The sequence below is a fragment of the Callorhinus ursinus genome, unplaced genomic scaffold (assembly GCF_003265705.2).
Source record: "Callorhinus ursinus isolate GAN/ISIS: 27379988/994484 unplaced genomic scaffold, GSC_fseal_2.0 scaffold14, whole genome shotgun sequence".
Taxonomy (NCBI): domain Eukaryota; kingdom Metazoa; phylum Chordata; class Mammalia; order Carnivora; family Otariidae; genus Callorhinus; species Callorhinus ursinus.
The window spans coordinates 14,718,018-14,736,746 of NW_027397076.1; the positions used below are offsets into that span (position 1 = coordinate 14,718,018).

Sequence of the window (18,729 nt, forward strand, 5' to 3'; positions counted from 1 at the left end):
CTCGGCCGATGGCCAGACTGCAGAGTCTCACCCTCGCCCAGGCATAACTCAGAGTCACGGGCTAAGAACAGCACAGGTGACTGGACACTAAGAAGCCTAATCGAATCACTACGCTGTGCACCAGAAACTAACATAATATTGTAGGCCGACTATACTTCAATTAAAAAGATAATAAAGAAGCCTCTTATTTGATGGCAAAACAGAACGCTGGTGGCTTGGAGCACAGCAGCCTGGGCCAGACTGCCTGGGAGCCCAAGCAAGTCGATTTGAATGCTCTATGCCTCAGTTTCCTCTTCTGCTAAAGGGGCTGTTGCTATTCCTTTTGTGACCATTAACTGAGTTACTAGATGTAACACACAAGGCATGTAGGGAGTGCCACGTCAATGTTTGGTTTTATTTATAGGAAGGATTTAGACCCTGAGTGGGGAGTGCAATGCTAGAGGCTTGGTTTGGAAATTTCAGTTTTTCTCATGCCACGGTTAGAGGCAGAACTGTTGAAGTCCCAACCCCCCAGTCCCTTGGAATTTGACTGTATCTGAAGACAGGGTCTTTAAAGCGGTAATTAAGATTAAATGAGGTCATTGGGGTGGGCCCTAATCCAATAATATGACCGGTGTCCTCATAAAAGAGGAGACTGGGACACAGTCACAGAGGGAAGACAAGGTGAAGACAGAGGGAGACCATTTATCTGCAAGCCAAGAAAAGAGGCCTTGGAAGAAACCAATCCCGACATCTGCCTCTGAACACTGGACTGGAAGTGTTTTGCGTCTGGTTTTTTTCTCTTTTTTTTTTTTTTTTTAAAACAAAGGTTCATCTACATTTTCATCTAGACAGTACTTTGAAAATCAGCTTCATGCTGTGTTAGGTGAAATCTCTTATTATGAAAATATCTTTAGGGTTATATTCCAAAATCCGAATGTGAATTTAAATTCAACTAGGCAGACAAATTTTTTTTTTTTTTAATATATTGGAGTCATCTGGAAGAGTTTATTTTGGAATGTCAATCTCTCTCTGAGGGAGTATCTTTGAAATGTAGATACTGCTTTTCATTTAGATAGCTCCCAATATTTCCTCGAATTATTCAAAACAGCTTACTCGAAAGGTTATAAAATGAAAGTTGTAGGAGAGAAGCTTTGTGTCACAGGCAGGAGTGAGATGTTGTGTATTTGTACCGGAAACGTAAGCTAAGAGTAGGTACCTCAATGAAACGAACATTTTAAAAGGCAAAAGACTTATACAATCTGAAGAGAAACCACAGTATGAACACACATTTTAGCTGTGAGCTTCCTGGCAGCCACAGCTCAGAGGAAAGCAGGATATGTTCACAGTGTTCACAGGGACAACTGCTGGTCAGGTATGTGTGTGTTTTCTAGGAATAAATCCAAAGGGGAGGTCTGTGAGAGGAATTTACATAGGACTATTATTTCTATATTTGAGTGAAATCCGTGATTTTTATGCATATGACCCTTTTCTTCTTCTTCTTCGTCGTCGTCTTCTTTTTTTAAGAGAGGGAGAAAGAGAGCAGGCTGGGGGGAAGGGGGCAGAGGGAGAGAGAGATCATCTTAAGCAGGCCTCACACCCAGCACAGAGCCCGATGTGGGGCTCGATCTCACAACCCTGAGATCATGACCCCTTTAAACACAAAGACAGAAAAATACGAATCTAGAAAGCACCTGATCCAGGTTGTGGCAGGGTATATGAGGGAACAGTGTGGCAGAGCAATATACGACAAGGGTCCCACAGATGTACAGTTCCCGCCGTCAAACTGGATACACACATCCTTCATTTCTTTCCGGCTTGATGGTAGAGAAAATTTCATATGGGTGTCGTTTAGCACATGGCTAACCTGTATCCTAGAAAAGGGCAGAAAAACAACTCTTAAAGGACCCAGACGCTTAGCATAGTTGGCTTCTGCACATGACTGTGTATGCATTTTACTTGAACTGCAACAGTTCACAAACTATCAGAACAGTTGGAGGCAACTGCTGGTTCATCAGGGGCCCCTGACCACTGTGGGCATCATCTGGGGCAGGGGTCCTCTTTCTTCTATGCATTTTTATGTCTCTTTTATGTTTTTGCATTTTTATGTTTTTGCATTTACCTTAGAAGTGGGGAAAGGAGATGTAACCATTTCCCATAAGAAGTCCTAACAGAAAGTGGAACATGGACTGGGTACTAAGTTATATTAAGGAATTCCTGTTAATTTGGCTGAGTATGAGAATAGCACTACCCTCATCTGCTGGAGACATACACTGAAGTGTGTGTGAGGGAAAGGATATGGCATCTGCGATATGCTTACTCTAGCCACCATCCATCCCTCCCCTCCAAAAACGAAACGAGAGTGGCAAAATGTTGCTAAGTTTTGGAAGCTGGAGGATGGGTACAGAGAAGTTTGATGCACTCTTCACTCTTGGGTATGACTGGAAATTTCTGTAATGGAAAGCTTAAAAAAAGAGAAGTTCCAGTTGAGCGGTAGAAGGGTAGAACCCCATCCCAGGCAGATAGAATATTCTGCCATTCGGAGAGCAGAGAGCCCATGACCAGAGTCTGTGCCAAGAATCCAGGGGTCTCGGGGTTCAATCAGCATCAGAGCGAAGCTGCCTCCCAAGGAGCTCCAGACGAGAAATTAGTTGGGAATATCCTGGGTGCTTCTGACATCCACAGGACCTGCCTTCGACACCCTTCAGGGGTCAAAGCAAAGCCTTCTACATTATTCCCTCTGTAACCTGCACTTCCTCTGTACATCATGTCTACAATGAGCCTCTAAAGCAAAAAATCATTAAGGCTGGGTTGTACTGAATAATGCTCAGTATGTTACGTGTGAATCTACTGTTACTAAAGGATATGTGCATGATTATTAACGTTAACACACACACCTTTTAAGTAGTAACAATAAATCCTAACAATAAGGCAAATTCAAAAATCATCTGAGTCAGTGTGCAGTCACACTACCTCGGATTTACATTCTAAACTTTATATTCAGAGCCACGCTCTAGGAAATCATCGCAAAATGGCTGATCATTAAAATCCAGACTTGTTTATAAATTTTGGAAGGAGAGAGGGGGGAAATGTGGGTCATTCTGCTATTATTCTTGTATTTTTCCCTTCAGAATAATTAGGCATTTGAAGAATACCATATGAAAAGAGTTTGGGATTATGGCATGAACTCAGATATAGGATTAACTGGGTATTATGTTTACTTCTCATGAACTTGGGTTCACCACTCTGATGTGGTTACTGAAATGCTACATGCAGAAAGGCCTCTGAGTCACTTAATTTAATAACTGCAGTATCTCAAGACACATTCGGAATTGAAATGAGAGCATAAAGAGTCAAAAATAGGGTAATGCTCTGAACACCAACTTATTTTCCGGTGAAGGTGATTGCCTTTCAGTGAACACACAGGTGTCTAACCTCACAGATTTTGCTACACATAATGAAAGATTTTCACAATAAGGTATTTAGCCAGGATCAACGGCACAAAAATGTCTATAGCCGCTAATGTGTGCTTGAGAATTCTGGTAAACAGCAGAGCCACCCATGAACAGCTTTCTCCATCAAGATGACAGGCACCCCAAATTTACTCTGAGGAGGGGGAGGAGGATGGCAGTTATATGCAGCAAATGAATTAAAACAGAAAATTCAGTAAATAAGTGTGGCAGATTAAAATGCTGTACAAATCTGCTGTAGTAGTTAAAAACCAAAACACCACGCTTCAGCACATTGTCTCCAATGCATTTCCATGATGAGAACGAGCTCAGTGTTATACTTCATACAGACTGTGATGTCTTTTACTTCAAATTAACCAAACTTATAAAGGCTAACAAGCAGAAAACTCAAATTATCTATTGTGTTATTATTATGACATCTCTCTTGGGGGTAACATTTGCACAAGGATGTCAGGGAGACACTGAAAAATTATTTTCTCTCAAAGTTTCATTGAAAGGATGAGTTAGGGGGAAAGAAGTGATAGAAATAATGATATTCAAATGGTACACTGACCAGATATCTGTGTTGGGGTGTTTGGTCTTTTTTCTTTAACTACTAATACATGTTCCATTTAGTTTATTTAGCCTGACACCAATCCAACGAAGAGAAGGCTACAAAGAATAAAACAGATCAGAAAATTTCTTTTTTCAACTTTGGGTGATACCTTGGAAGAGCTGTCCTATCTTACTGTCAAAGTCCTAAGTATGCAACTATTTTTCTAAGGGGATCATCTTCAAGAAGATGTTTGCTACTCAAACTACTTGATTTTGTTAATGGATATGAATCAAGACCTCAAATAGGCAACACCCTGAGGTTTTGGGTGGTAAGAGGAAACAGATTCTCTCACAATTAACTTCAAATGTGGTCTTTAAATTATTCTGCTTCTTGAAATTATGTCTTATCAAATATGTAGACCATAAGAGACGACAGACTCTGAGAAACAAACTGAGGGTTCTAGAGGGGAGGGCGGTGGGAGGATGGGTTAGCCTGGTGCTGGGTATTAAAGAGGGCACATTCTGCATGGAGCACGGGGTGTTATACGCAAACAATGAATCACGGAACACTACATCAAAAACTAATGATGTAATGTATGATGATTAATATAACATAATAAAAAAAGATACTAAAAAAAAAGAAAAGAAAAAAAATATGCAGACCAATGGCCCACTTTGGCACATGGCAATACTTTGAAAAGATTATAGTCACAATGATATGCTTCTGGCATGAGTTTGAGCTTTTTACTATATTATCAAGGATAAATTACTATTATGTCAACTCACACATCCTTCTCGCAAGTACTGGTTCCTTTCAGGATCATCGTAATGTTGGATGCCTGGGTAAAGTTTGCCCCCGTGACGATCACGTTACTTTTCCCTAAAGTCGATATCTTCCGTGGCTCAATGGACTTAATGTAAAAGACCTGTTGGAAATAAAGATTCATACACAAGATCAAAGCTAAGAAATGGCATTGTTCCAAAAAATCTGTTTATGTGCTGCCGTTCGAAGAAATCACTGGGAAATTACAACATTTTGCAAACACAAGCAGACAGTGTTTAATGAAATCAATGAATTCAAGGAAGAGTGCCGAAGATTCATGTCTCTCAACAAGCGACAGCGTGAGGTCAAACCAATTAGTCTTCATCTCACAAGACAGTTGAAAATACAGTTGAAGAGTCTGACATTCTGTCTGAAGAGTGAGATCTCACCAGAGTCTCGAAAATGCTCACTACCTTACAGCCTCTGGAGGCTCACCGTACAACATGAAGTGAAGGACAAGGAGTCTGCTGATGCTAGGCCCACAGCACTATCAGTAAGCTGGAATAACCGTCATTCTGGATAAATTTAATTCCCTAGAAAGCAGTACCTATTTTTTTTGTCTGTCTCAGTTGGGCTATTTGTTGTTGTTTTTTTTAAGATTTTATTTATTTGACAGAGAGAGAGAGACACAGCGAGAGAGGGAACACAAGCGGGGGGGTGGGGGAGGGAGAAGCAGGCTTCCCGCGGAGCAGGGAGCCCGACGTGGGGCTCGATCTCAGGACCCCGGGATCATGACCTGAGCCAAAGGCAGATGCTTAACGACTGAGCCACCCAGGCGCCCCACAGTTGGGCTGTTTGAATCAAGGAGTATACTGCAGGGAAAAACTTCAAGAAAAAAACCCAATCAGCCACCTAATATCCAGGAGTCAGATGCCACACCCCTGTGGTCAACTTTTTCTTCTCCAATGGTACCAATTCATGTAGGCTTATGCACCTTACTTCTCTGTTTGCAATGTCTAATCAAAATCTCCTTAAAAGTCTGACTCTTGGTTTTGGCTCAGGTCATGATCTCAGAGTCATGGGATCGAGCCCCATGTCGGGCTCTGCACTCAGCACAGAGTCTGCTTGGGATTCTCTCTCTCTTTCTACCCCCCCTCTGCCCCCACCACTCGTGCTCTCCTTCTCAAATAAATAAATAAATCTAAAAACAAATCAAGTATTCCACACAGCTAAAAAAAAAAAAAAAAAAATTATGAATTCTCCTTAAAAGAAAAAGGCCTTTATTTGATGGCAAGAATCACTTTCCCTTTCAAAGATGAGACAATCCTGATTTCTTTCAGTTTTCTTCTACAGATGTTACCGTCTATCGTTTTGATCATTTTGTTGTTCTTCTGTAGACCATTTCCAGCATGTCTGTGTTCTTCTACAATATAGTGACCAAAACAGGACAGAAAATTCTGCTTCTGGCCAATATAAAGTACAGCAGATCTTTAGCATGAGAGCATTTCCTACTCACACTCTTGACATTTGAAAACAACCTCCAGGGCCAGAGACACAAAACCAGGTGAAATCTGGCTAAGCCATAAATGCCAAATGTATCCACGTGGAGGATCAAGTCTAGGAGGAAGCCACTGACGGCCCTGGGAAGGCAACAGTCATGCCCAAACCCAGCCTACCACCTGCTTCCTGAAGCAGCCTACTATTCTCCGCTCTTTTATATGTGTGATGCTTATCACGATGGACTTTCGGGGCTGTTCGGGCTGGCCCACCTGCTGAGAGGGAGGTCTGATTCTGCTCCTCGGCAAGCACGGGTGCTGTACGGTGGAGCGGCTACCGTCGTCGCTCGTTAGCACTACGGGTTGGTTCTGCCAATGGAGGTGAGTCCATCGTTCGTGTCATCATAGCAATGATGTAATGTGACAGAGAGTGGATTTCAGGGGCAGAATTTCTTTTAATCACTCAGTAGAGGACTTTCGCCCCATATTTATAGAATCATGAAGGGTCTGAAAGGGTCACTTTAATTATTCTGTTATACTTGACTGCATTTTATGGGGGAAATTATCTGCAAGAGTGGGACTTGGAATGGGGGGATTAGCGAAGACTGCAAGATAAATCCCTTGCAAATGTCAAGTGTGTGCCATACAGCTGAAGGCTTGCTCTTTGCCCTGACTCGGTGACAGCTAAGTGAACACGTGTTTACTGAGCACGTATGGGGTCCCCAGAAGAGCCCCAGGTGTGTGGGGGACACATGATCTATGCGTGCGCCAGAGCAGGAACTGGCCGCCTAGTGGCTTTGCCTGTAACAAGCCAAATCCAGGCCACTGCTTGCCTTTGTATGGCCCGTGAAAGAAATGTCAAAAAAGTAACAATGTCCCGTGACATGAGAAAATACATGAAATCCCGATCTTAGCGCCCACAAATGGAGTGTTTTTGGCCCGCAGCACACCCATTCACTGACGTATTGCCCGTGGCTAACACCACAGCAGGGCGTAGCCGCCGGGCTCACGAAGCCTAGCCCAGTCTCCGTCCGGCTCTTTGTAAAAAAAAAAAAAAAAATGAGCCAACCCCTGCACAGTAGAAGTCCCCTACCTCTGCCTTTTAGGGCGGCAAGAGAGCCTGCAGTTTTGTTTTATGTAAATCCCAGCAAAGAAAGACTCACATTTACACCCAAGTCCACTGTGATCCCCACGTTTCTTTCTGGACAGCCCTTCTGGATTCCTGTACTTAGACTGTGATATCTGCTCCAGCAAGACTCTCACACATCCCAAATAAATGCTACTTCTCTACTCTTGGGAGAGGAGAAAAAGAACCTTATAACTAATGTAAAAAAAATATTTTAAGGGGGTTATATTTTGCTTCTTAAATGGTTCTATAAACACCATCGGTGGACCCACCATGTTGCCTTATTAACTTTTTATTTCTCCCTGAGCAGAGACAGCCCTGCTACTTCAAAAGGATTTTATTTTTAAACCTTATTGTTTAGAGAAGTTTCCATTGGCTGTCTAGGATGAAATCCAGCCCTGGTCTATCTCCTGAATGCAGATGCTTCTAGTCTGTTTGCAAAGAGGGTCAGATTAGTTGCCCTTTGTTTGCTTGGAGAACTTCTCCTAATGTTAATAAGTGAATTAAAGAGGGGCGCCTGGGTGGCTCAGTCGTTAAGCGTCTGCCTTCAGCTCAGGTCATGATCCCAGGGTCCTGGAATCGAGCCCCGCATTGGGCTCCCTGCTCAGCAGGAAGCCTGCTTCTCCTCCCACTCCCCCTGCTTGTGTTCCCTGCTCTCGCTGTCTCTCTCTGTCAAATAAATAAATAAAATCTTTAAAAAAGAAAAAAAGTTTAAAAAAAATAAGTGAGTTAAAGAGCTAGCAAGAGGACCTCATCAAATACACTGTGCAGGTATATAAGAAAAAAAAAAGAGAGAGGGTAGCTATATGGCTGTACCATATGGCTACAACAATTCTTAGAACTATAACATTTTCTATTTTTACTGATAAAGGTTTTTAAAAATCCCGCACAGACAGAAGGCAAAGAATGACCTCCTAACAAATGTCTCACACACTTATTTTAGATCTATTTTTATATTTTAATCAAGAGTTAATCTCACAGCCTGGTATGAAGTAGTGGGCCCCCTGAGCTGACACACAGAACGGGTTAATCTAAAAACAGAATCTCGTTTGATACAAAGAGATGCCTTCTTCCAGCCATACAGTAGGATTGCGCCCTCATCTTAGGTCCAAGGATTTCCATGCGCCAAATACCACTGATGGTAACCTTCACAACCTGTGTTGTTCCGCAATTAACCTCAGAATAGTCCACTTCTTGTCAGTTACGTTTTAAAGACATAAGAGTTTTTTAAATGGCTGCCCAATTTTAAATTATTTAATAAAACACTATGAATTCTGGTCGCTCACCAGTTTAAATTACTCCCTATTTTGTGTATGAAAGCACATAGAAACTGGTTAATTAGGTGATTACAGAACACCCACTTATTTTTATTTTCTTAAAACGAAGTCACTGTAAGACATTGGAAACAGCACAGCCACTAAGAAATAGCTCTCTCTGAAAAGGCCTAAAAGGATCACTTCTGACAGTAAGAGTACTTTTTGTGAAGTCTGACGTCAACACAATTCAAATTACCATGACATTAACGGAGAAAATACTGCTATGATTGAAAAGAATATTGGTAAGAGGTGCATTAGGAAGGCTCCGTTTATTAAGACCAAATTGTACTCTATTAATCTGTTTTTAAAAAAATCTGAATATAGCAGAGCTCTCGGTAGGCCCGGACCTGAATCAACGCTCAGTAAAACATCTCTCAGAGTTTCACTGGTGAAATTAGTTCAAACAGAACTGGATAAAAAGTCACATGTTCAAAACCAGCTGGAAATCTGAAACCAAAGGACATTAGAGAGATGAAAGGTAGCACAACTAATTAAAGGATAGTGTCCTGTAGGGCCCTACAGGGGTGAATATTTGGTTCAGAATTATTTAACATCTTTATTAATGACTCAGAAGGACAGAAGTAATGTATTCATGAAATGTAGAAGTCGAAAAAAGCGGTGACCAGCAGCGGAAATGGGAAAGTATAAAAGGAGGTGAGATACCGAAAGAAAATACAATCCCGCCGAAGAAAAATGAGAGCACTAGATAGAACAGCATGGTCATGCATCTGAAGCTCAGCCCCCAGGTGAATTTTCTCTCATGGGGGCAGCCCCATATAGACCCCAGGAAACTTGGGATGTAACCCCCAATCTCCGGTGGGTCCCAGGACGTACCAAGAGTCAGAGTGGCAACTGAGACAGACCAGAAGATGGCAGACCAAGGTCCTGTGCTAAGAGACCAAGGCTCACTTCTCTGACCTGGGGACTCTAAGGGGAGGCTGACCTGGCCCCAGGAGGGGCTGCCAAGGCCACTCCACAATGTTGTTACTCCTGGCCACTGAACCTTCCGAGTGTGGCAACTCAGAACGGGCCTGGGTGAGTGGGACTCCATGACCAGGGCAGGCGGCTCCACCCCGGCAGAGACCCCTGACTGTAAATTAGACCCAGCCACTCCAAATCCAGCCCTCGGCTGAGTTTCGACTTCAGCACGAAGCTCTTGCTGCTCCACTCTCCTCCAGGCCTCGGTTTCCCATCTTGGGCCTCTTTCGCTCTCCCCGTCTTGGAGAAGATGCTAGTCTTGCCTGGGTCTGCATCCTCCACTCTCACCATGCCCACCCTCCCCTCTCCGGAGGCTCTGAGGCTAATGCACCTGCCCGGCTGGAGGTCTTCAGCCCACCCACGTTTGTCCACAGACGGGACAGGCTGTGCCAGTCTAACGCCACGAGAAGCCAGTGTTAGTTTTCTCCCTTCCAGACTGACTCATATCAGCAACTCCGTATCATTTAATAACTTGCTTATATTCACTGAGGTCATACAGTGCAGAGTAGTGGTTAAAACTGTGGGCTCTGGCATCAGACTGCCTGGGTTCAAAGCTCTTGCCTGTCATTTACAACCTACCTATCCTCTGCAAGCCAACATCTCTTTGCTCATAAAATGGGGACAATAGGTCCACTGTGAGGCTTACATAGAGATACACTCTGAGCTCAGGACATAGCACAGGCTCAGCAACTAAGGGTCACCATGATTCAATTTAGTACATTCTGGCATTCCTTCTTACATCTTCTTCTGTTGTACACACTCAACCGCTTCACGAAAATGAGTTTTACTTCCTCCAAAATATTGTTAAGTGCCACAGTGTAAGCTCACGAGGGCACACACTTCGCCCACCTGTCTAGCACACAGTAAGCGCTCAATAAACACATTTTGAATGAATGGATAAATGAACGGTTGCCAGTGCATTCCATGGCACCGAGCCCACTGCTAGGCCCACAGAAGCCACTCAACAGGGTAGATCTTCAACTTAATTTCGCTGTTAAAAGCACAGTCTCCAAAGGAGTCGATTTGGATCGCCTGCGAGAAATTAGGATGCACATTCAGAAGTGGCGGAGGACGAGAAGAGGGGGTGTGAAGAAGACAAAGAAAGAACACTGTGAATGTAGGTCCCTTGAGAGCAGGAGACATGGCCTTGTAGGGTGCATTTCCACCCGACCGAGATAAGCAGACAGCGAAGAATAACAAATATGAGAACAACATCATATCATAGATCTGCACAACCTTTCTGTGAGAACAGGAGAGGGACAGTGGCCAGTTCTCTCAGCAGGTGGAAGACTGTTAAGAAAAGGAAGAGAGGTGAGCGCGGGGCCACAGGGCCAACCGTCTGAGAGAGACTGGCCTCTATAGCTGAAAATACTTCTCTCCCAAAGGGCAAACATGGGCTTTTGAGTTCACTTCCCTGTTTTGGTGGTGCCTTTCCTTAATCAGCCCCCTCCCCGATAAATGACAACACATACCTGTAGTTGGGCTAAAGGGACTGGGGATAGGGGCATGAAACAGCTTGAGGGCAATGTGCCCAACCCAAGACACCAGAAACTCTTGTCTCCTAAGTGCCACGTCCTTAGATGAGCAAATTCGCACCTTAAAAGATAAATGTCTCGAGGAGCATTCTGTGGCTGCTGAAGAACAAAACCCAAGCTCCTCGGCCTGGTGTGTAAGGCCCCACAGATGCCGACTACAGGGTTATGGCAGCCCTGTGTCCCAGGATCTCCTGCACCCTTCTGCTCCAGCCAGACTGAATTACTTGGGTCTCCTGGACCTCAGGTATGGATGACCTGAAATTTTCTGGTGACCCACTATCTTTTGCTAATACTAGCCCCTCTGCTCAGAATACCCACTCCTCTGTCTCCATGAGTCTCGTCCCTCAACTGTTGGCTGCAATGCCGTCTCTGTCTATCAATCCATCCATCCATCAAAACCTTAACCAACCACACTGATTAAGTGTTTTTAGCCGCCAGGCACTGGGCTTAAATAAACAGGAATGACTAAGCCGAGGCTGCGGGAACAAGCCAGGCTCTCTGAAATTGTGTACTTTCTGGTACTTCTCCTATGTTAATATTTTTTATCTTATATTCTTACTTATGTACTCATGTACAAGATTCTTGAGGCTGATGGCAAGACATGTGCCGGATTCATTTGTGTCCTCATTGTGGCCACAAAGCTCAATATAATGGCATCGATTAGGTGCTCAATATACACCTGTAGTTAGAATCAACTCCAGCTCAGCATCATGAAGCCTAAAAGCATGTCTGCACCATTCCTATCCCAGTATGTCTGCACCATCCTAGCCCCTGGCACGCAGGAAGCACTCGATACATGGGTGATGTGGGAAGATGCACTGAGGGAGAGCTCTCAGTGCCTTCTCTGCTAGGAAAAGTGTTCAGTACTTCATTCAAGGCCAACACAGGACCCAAACTGGAAACGTGAAGTTACACATCCACATGATAATGAAAGATAGCAGTACACGCCAGAGCATGAGAAATCCCTCCTGTGACCAGTAATACTATACCACTCGCTATGAACCAAAATCAAGATTCTGTTTTGAGCCACATATTTAAAGAAAACCTTCCAGTATCAACAAAATACCTTTCTCCAAACTAAGAAGGGTCATTCACACAGCAGCACTGGAGACAGGCCTGGGCTTTTGGTTATGTTCAGCCTTGTCCTGCCCACTTGGTAACCCAGCCAGTTCTTTTAACCACCCAGTGTCAAAGGTCAAAAGGCACAGGAAGACACTAACATAAAAGAAATTTTTAAAACTCATTGCCTGGACTACCACTCAGCAATAAAAAGGAACACACTATTGATCTGCAGAAGAACTTGGATGAATTTCCAGAGAATTATGTTGAGTTAAAAAGGCCAATCCCAAAAGGGCATGTCTGAATGATTCCATTTATATAGACTCCTTGCAATTATAAAATTATAGAAATGGAGAACAGATTAGTAGATGCCAGGGGTCAGAAATGGGGAGTAGGAGGGAGGAGCAAAGGGGGTGTGGTGATAGAGCTGTTCTGTATCTTGACTCTTGTCATTGTCAGTACCTTGGTTTTGATATTGTGTGATGGTTTTGCAAGACGTTACTATTGGGGGAAACTGGGCAAAAGATCTCTCTGTCTTATTTTCTTACAAGTACATGTAATCTACAACTACCTCAAAATAAAAGCTTAACTTTTTCCCAGTCTTGAAAAAGATGAACAAAGTGGAAGGACTCACACTTTGATTTCAAACCTTATTACAAAGCTATAGTAACCAAAACAGTGTGATGTGGGTATAAAGACAGACATGTAGACCAGTGGAACAGAACAGACAGCCAGAAGTAAACCCTTGCATATCTGGTCAAATGATTTTTGATAAGGGTGCCAACGCCATTAAATGGGAAAAGGATAGTCTTTTCAACAAGTGATGTTGGGAAAACTGGATATCCACATGGAAAAGAATGAAGGTGGACCCTTACTTTATGCCATATATGAAAATTAACTCAAAATGGACTAAAGATCTAAATGTAAGAATTAAAACTACAAAACTCTTAGAAGAAAACATGGGTGAAAAGCTTCATGACATTGGATTTGGCAATGATTTCTTGGATAGGACACCCAAAGCACAGGCAACAAAATAAAAAAAAAAAAAAAGAAAAACTGGACTTCATCAAAGTTAAGAACTTCTGTGCATCAAAGGATACAATCAACAGATTGAAAAGGCAACCTATGGAATGGGAGAAAATATTTGTAAATATGTATCTGATAAAGGGTTGATATCCAGAATATATAAAGAACCATAAATCAACAACAACAAACAACCTGATTAAAAAATGGGCAAAGGACTTGAATAGACATTTCTCCAAAGAAGATACACAAATGGCCAACAAGCACAATAAAAGATGCTCAATATCACTAATCTTTAGGGAAAAGAAACTCAAATCCATAATGAAATACCACCTTACACCCACTTAGGATGGCTACCATAAAAACAACCACAAAAATAACAAGAGTTGGAAGGATGTGGAGAAATTGGGAGGCTTATACAGTGTTGGTGGGAATGTAACATGGCAGGACACTATGAAAAACAGCATGACATTCCCCCCCAAGTTAAAAACAGGATTACCATATGATTTGGCAATTCCACTTTTGGATATATACCCACAAGGATTGAAAATAGGGCCCTCAATCTGTACACTCATGTTTATAGTAGCATTATTTACAATAGCCAAAAGGTAGAAGCAACCCAAGTGTCCATCCACAGATGAATGGATAAACAAAATGTAGTATATGCATATAGTGGAATATTTTTCAGCCTTCAAGAGGGAGGAAATTGTGTCCCATGCTAATAATATGGATGAACCTTGAGGACATTATGTTAAATGAAATAAGTCAATCACAAAAAGACAATTCCTATATGATTCCGCTTAGATGAAGTACCTAGTGTAACCAAATTCGTAGAGACAGGAAGTAGAATGGTGGCTGTCAGGGACTGGCAGGGAGGGGGAGGGGAGGGGATAGAAAACGGCGCCTGGGTGGCTCAGATGGTTGAGCGTCTGCCTTCGGCTCAGGTCATGATCCCAGAGTCCTGGGATCGAGTCCCTCATCGGGCTCCCTGCTCCCTGGGAGCCTGCTTCACCCTCTGCCTCTCTCTCTCTCTCTCTCTCTCTCTCTTTCTCTGTGTGTCTCTCATGAAAAAATAAATAAAATCTTAAAAAAAAAAAAAAAGAAAAGAAAACGGGAAGTTATTTTTTAATGGGTACAAAGTTTCAGTTTTGCAAGATGAAATGTGTTCTGGAGATGGAATGTGGGGATGGTTGCACAACAGTGTGCATGTCCTTAACACTTCTGAACCATACGTTTAGAAGTGGCAAAGGTTTATGCACAAACAATGAATCATGGAACACTGCATCAAAAACTAATGATGTAATGTATGGTGATTAACATAACAATAAAAAATTATTAAAAAAAAGAAGTGGCAAAGGTGGTAAATTTTGTTAGGTGTACCTTACTAAAATTGAAAAGAAACAACTAAAACAACAACAAAAGAGAAATTTGATTATTTTAAAAAGCCACTGCCTCCTTGATCCAAATACCTGTCATTATGTCTTAGTTTTATAAGCTAAGGGAAGAGAAGAGTACTAGCCCATCCCTTAATAAAACCTCGAAGACTTCAATCTGGAGATATCGGCCCACCAAGCCTTTCTAACACCTTTAATTAACTTCATAATCCATTTTGATTCACATTCCCTCTGCCTGTTAGTTATTCACCTAAAGTTACTATCAACTTTTCATGAGCGATGAAAAATGTGCTACTGATCCATATTGGCACTTGACCTATTTAAGTAGATAATATTTATCCAGCAAATGGATAAATCAAAACCATAGATTAATCATGAAATAGAAAACGGAGACTTTTTTTATTTTTTATTTTTTTGGAGACTTTTTTTTTAGAAAAAGAAATGTTGTGTTTTAATTTGTCTGCTCCTGCTAGATTAATAAGAGCAAGAACCTATCCTTTTTTGTCACCACATAGTACCTGCTCAATTAAGTCTTGTTGGCTCAGTGAAGCCAGCCACTCCCAACACAGCCACTATTCTTTGCCCAGAACGTTTAGATTGTCATATCCTTTCTTTTCAAACATGTCTGTTGGTTGAACTTGGTGCTGTGCTATGAAGAAAATCAGAGGAATTTCCAAGGAAATTTCATAGAAAATATTTTTTCATGAAGAAAATTTTGAGGAAATGGAGAGAAATTAAATAAATAAATAAACATAAATAAACATATATATATATATATATATATATATCTCATAAGACACAACGCTTTGCTATGGCACTATTAACTATGGGTCAGATCACCTCCACAAAGTAAAGAGAGGCAATCTGAAGGAGTTTGTATACTTTGCATAGACTCCCCTCACCCCACGTAACCCCCAGGAACGCCATCGCAATGCAAGGTTCAAACTGAAATCCCCTCAGTGCCGGGTGCTATCTGCTTCCTTCTAACTCCTCCAGAGTGAGCCGTGAAGTCACCTTGAAAATTTTACTCCTACTGGAACGATATCATTTTTCATAATTACTGAATTTTAATTTCTTTTATGTGAGTGTGCAGCCTTTCATGTATTGAGCCAATTATGTGGAACTTGGTTAAAAATCAAAGGTAAAAAAGGGAATTTGGGTAGAAAGTAAAACAAGGAATTTTTAAAAGGAACCCAAAGTAGGAGGAGTTGTTATTGTCATTTAAAAGGGGAATTTTTTCCATTCTGAGTCCAAAACCAGGGTCTGACCTGCAAGCCCTGATGGGTCCTATTACTCTTATTCTCCATGAATCTTCCTCCTGCTGTCTTGGGTGGTGTCCATTTCTCAACAGCAACCTGACAGTGTTCCTGAAATGAAGAACAGCCCTTCAACATCCAAACAGATGGGAAATTTAGAGCTTGAAGCAAACACAAAAGACAGACTGGGACTGGGTGGCCACAAACATTTATTTTTGGTAAAACCTTATAATAACAAAAATGGTACTTTACCTGGTTTCGCTTGTAATCAGAAGGGTCACAAGCTGTGAAGGGGTGGATACACCTTCTCTCACTTTTACACCAAGCACAGCCAGTTCCAATACATACTGGGCATCTGGCAACACGGAAATCCAACTTAATTCCTGCATTTTTAGGAAAATGTTCATATCCTAGAATTTCCCTCTGTGATGTGGTGTGCGTTTAAAAGATGGGGAAACAACAACCACCACCAAAGCCCTGGACAGACTGATGAACCCAGGGGAGAGAGGACAGTCCTCTGAGGCTGGGGCTAGAGCACGGAATTTGTGCCCTGCTCTAGGCAGCCCCCGGGGCTGATGGACCATCACCACACCTACAGGGCTGTTGCCATGGAAACCGGAAGCTGGGGTCACCTGCCAAGCTGGTAGATAACAGGAACCCACCGACTCTGTTTCTGAATCGGGTTCTGCTATTTGTCTACCTTCAGGGAAGTTTCCCTCTGGAGACTGATCTCGCGGTCTCCACCCCTAGATCAGCACGCCCTCCCTCGCTGGACTAGTAACACCCCTCAACCGCCTGGAAGAGACGAGACCAAAAGTATTGCCTGGCAAGTAGAGGGGAGGGGGCGCCACCCTTTGTTTTAATCAAATTAAGGAAGAACTGTGTCTACTAATCAAATAACCTATCACGTGAGGATAACAGCAGAGGACTTGAAAAGCTTGTCATAGAAAAATCGAAGTTGAAGGAACAATAAAAACAGAAACGGAGGTTGGTCTGGAAACACAGCCATGGGAGGTCGGCCGGGGACAGCAAGAGGGCCAGTGCAGGGAGCGGGGACACCGCTCGTATTTTAGAGTCTTCAAGGAATGCCAAAGCAGTCTGTGACTCCGATCTAGAGAAAACTGCAGCTTTGATGGGAGGAGGAAACGCAGGCTCACCGAAGTGTTTATCCAGCCACCTAAGTGAGCTAGAAGCAGGCTTGTGATTTGCATTCGCTGACCCTTCGGTGTGAGTCCTGTACTGAGTGCTTTACTGAGGGAAGTAAGTACTCAAGGACAGGGCACACTCACCCTCTGGGGAGCTGTGGGTCTGAGCAGCTGGTTCGTAATTACTTAGTTGTGGGACCCGGGGCCAGTGACTTCTTCCACCTGGCCTCTACACTGGGGAGGAAGGACCTGCTTTATGTTTCAGCCCTCTTTAAGCTATAAAATTCTTTGCAACTCTCCCCCCTTTTTCCTATTTCCACAGACTTCTGAGGCTTTCTGTATCAGGTTTGGTTTCTTCTCCCTCCCAAAATGCATCCAATTTATTAGAAATAACTGAATTTGATTCCTCTTTAAGAGTGCCACAGTGGTGAAGACAGGGCCCAGGGGCTTCTATTCTGCTAGTTGTAGAGGGGCCCTCCAACTCAGTTTCAAGCCTGAATTCATTTTCCCCCTAGCAACAGTGGTTCTCAGGCCAGGCCAAAAGAAACTCGCATTCGATACCCACAGAGCTGGTCAGTCAAATGACTGAATGAACTATAGAATCACTAATAATACGGCTTCCCGTTGTTTCCATAGGAACCTCCAACCCATCTTTCAACTGGAAAATCAGGAATCTGAGAAACATGTTTCCTCCCTGTCTTCTCTCTGATTTAGAAGCAAGGAGTGCGGTGTAGCCCTAACTCAGGGGGGTACGTAGCCCAACATGGCCAAAGGTGGTACCAAAAGGTTGGCGGGGGTAGGGGGGTGGGTTGGGTGGGAATTAACATGTTCTTTCAATGGAAGAGATTTCATCTTGTCCTTCTCCTTGATGATTTCCCTTGCCTCACGTGAGCTCACACCCTCTCCCTTGACTCAAATTCCCAAAGCCGTTCCAATCAGGGGAGAACATAACAGCTGCCACCACCCCCCCGCCCCCCCTCCGCTGTACTCACTCCAAGGCGTCTCTTGGTCTGGGGAAAAAGTATTTCCCTGTTGGTAGGAACACTTAAGCACAGCTGTTTGTTCCTTAGCTGCTGCACCTTACTTATTAGGGCTTGAACGAGCCAGCTTATTAGCTCAGGGGCCCTCCTATCTCCCGTTAGGCCGTGCTCCAAAAGGCCCTTTAGAAAGTTCTACTCCACAAAAGAGTTCTTTACGGAGGAAATGGAGGCATAAAGCAAATAAATAAATTAAAACCAATGAAAGAATATTGAAATTTCAAATAAAATCTTACTCTCTTAATGACGAACAGTTGGTAAAGTTGAATCTTTTTGATAAATGCCAAGAACCGACGGAGAATGTCACGTTGACAACCAAAACATCTGGAGCAAAGGGGAAAAAAATGTCATTTACGGTGGAGTCCCACTATCGTCAAGCAAAGCTGTAAATGCAAAAAATAAATATTTTTGCCTCCTTTGCACAGAGGGTGGGGTGTACCAGCTGTTGGCTAACATTTCAGTCGGCATGTGGTTCCTTCCCCGGGGCCATTCGCGTCAGGCAGCCAAAGTGCAAGCACAAGCCTCCAAACAGACCCAGGCCCACCTCACGTTCCAAGCCTCCCATGGATAATCACTAGGAAAAAGCCATTTTACAGCCCATTTACATCTCATACTCTC

At 43.0% G+C, this 18,729-nt stretch overlaps 1 protein-coding gene across 3 annotated transcripts in view; it reads right to left on the reverse strand.

Annotated features, from left to right (window-relative positions):
• PLXNC1 (plexin C1) overlaps positions 1–18,729 on the reverse strand; it is a 147,147-nt gene that overhangs the window by 62,538 nt on the left and 65,880 nt on the right. For 2 of the 3 annotated variants that reach the window (XM_025881430.2, XM_025881431.2), the window contains exons 7-11: positions 18,348–18,435; positions 16,182–16,284; positions 15,942–16,040; positions 4,770–4,909; positions 1,674–1,853 (exon numbers count right to left, since the gene is read on the reverse strand). In XM_025881430.2, coding sequence (XP_025737215.1) covers positions 1,674–1,853; positions 4,770–4,909; positions 15,942–16,040; positions 16,182–16,284; positions 18,348–18,435 — 610 coding nt within the window. The remainder of the gene's footprint in view (positions 1–1,673; positions 1,854–4,769; positions 4,910–15,941; positions 16,041–16,181; positions 16,285–18,347; positions 18,436–18,729) is intronic. The other variant, XM_073900505.1, reaches the window with a different exon arrangement.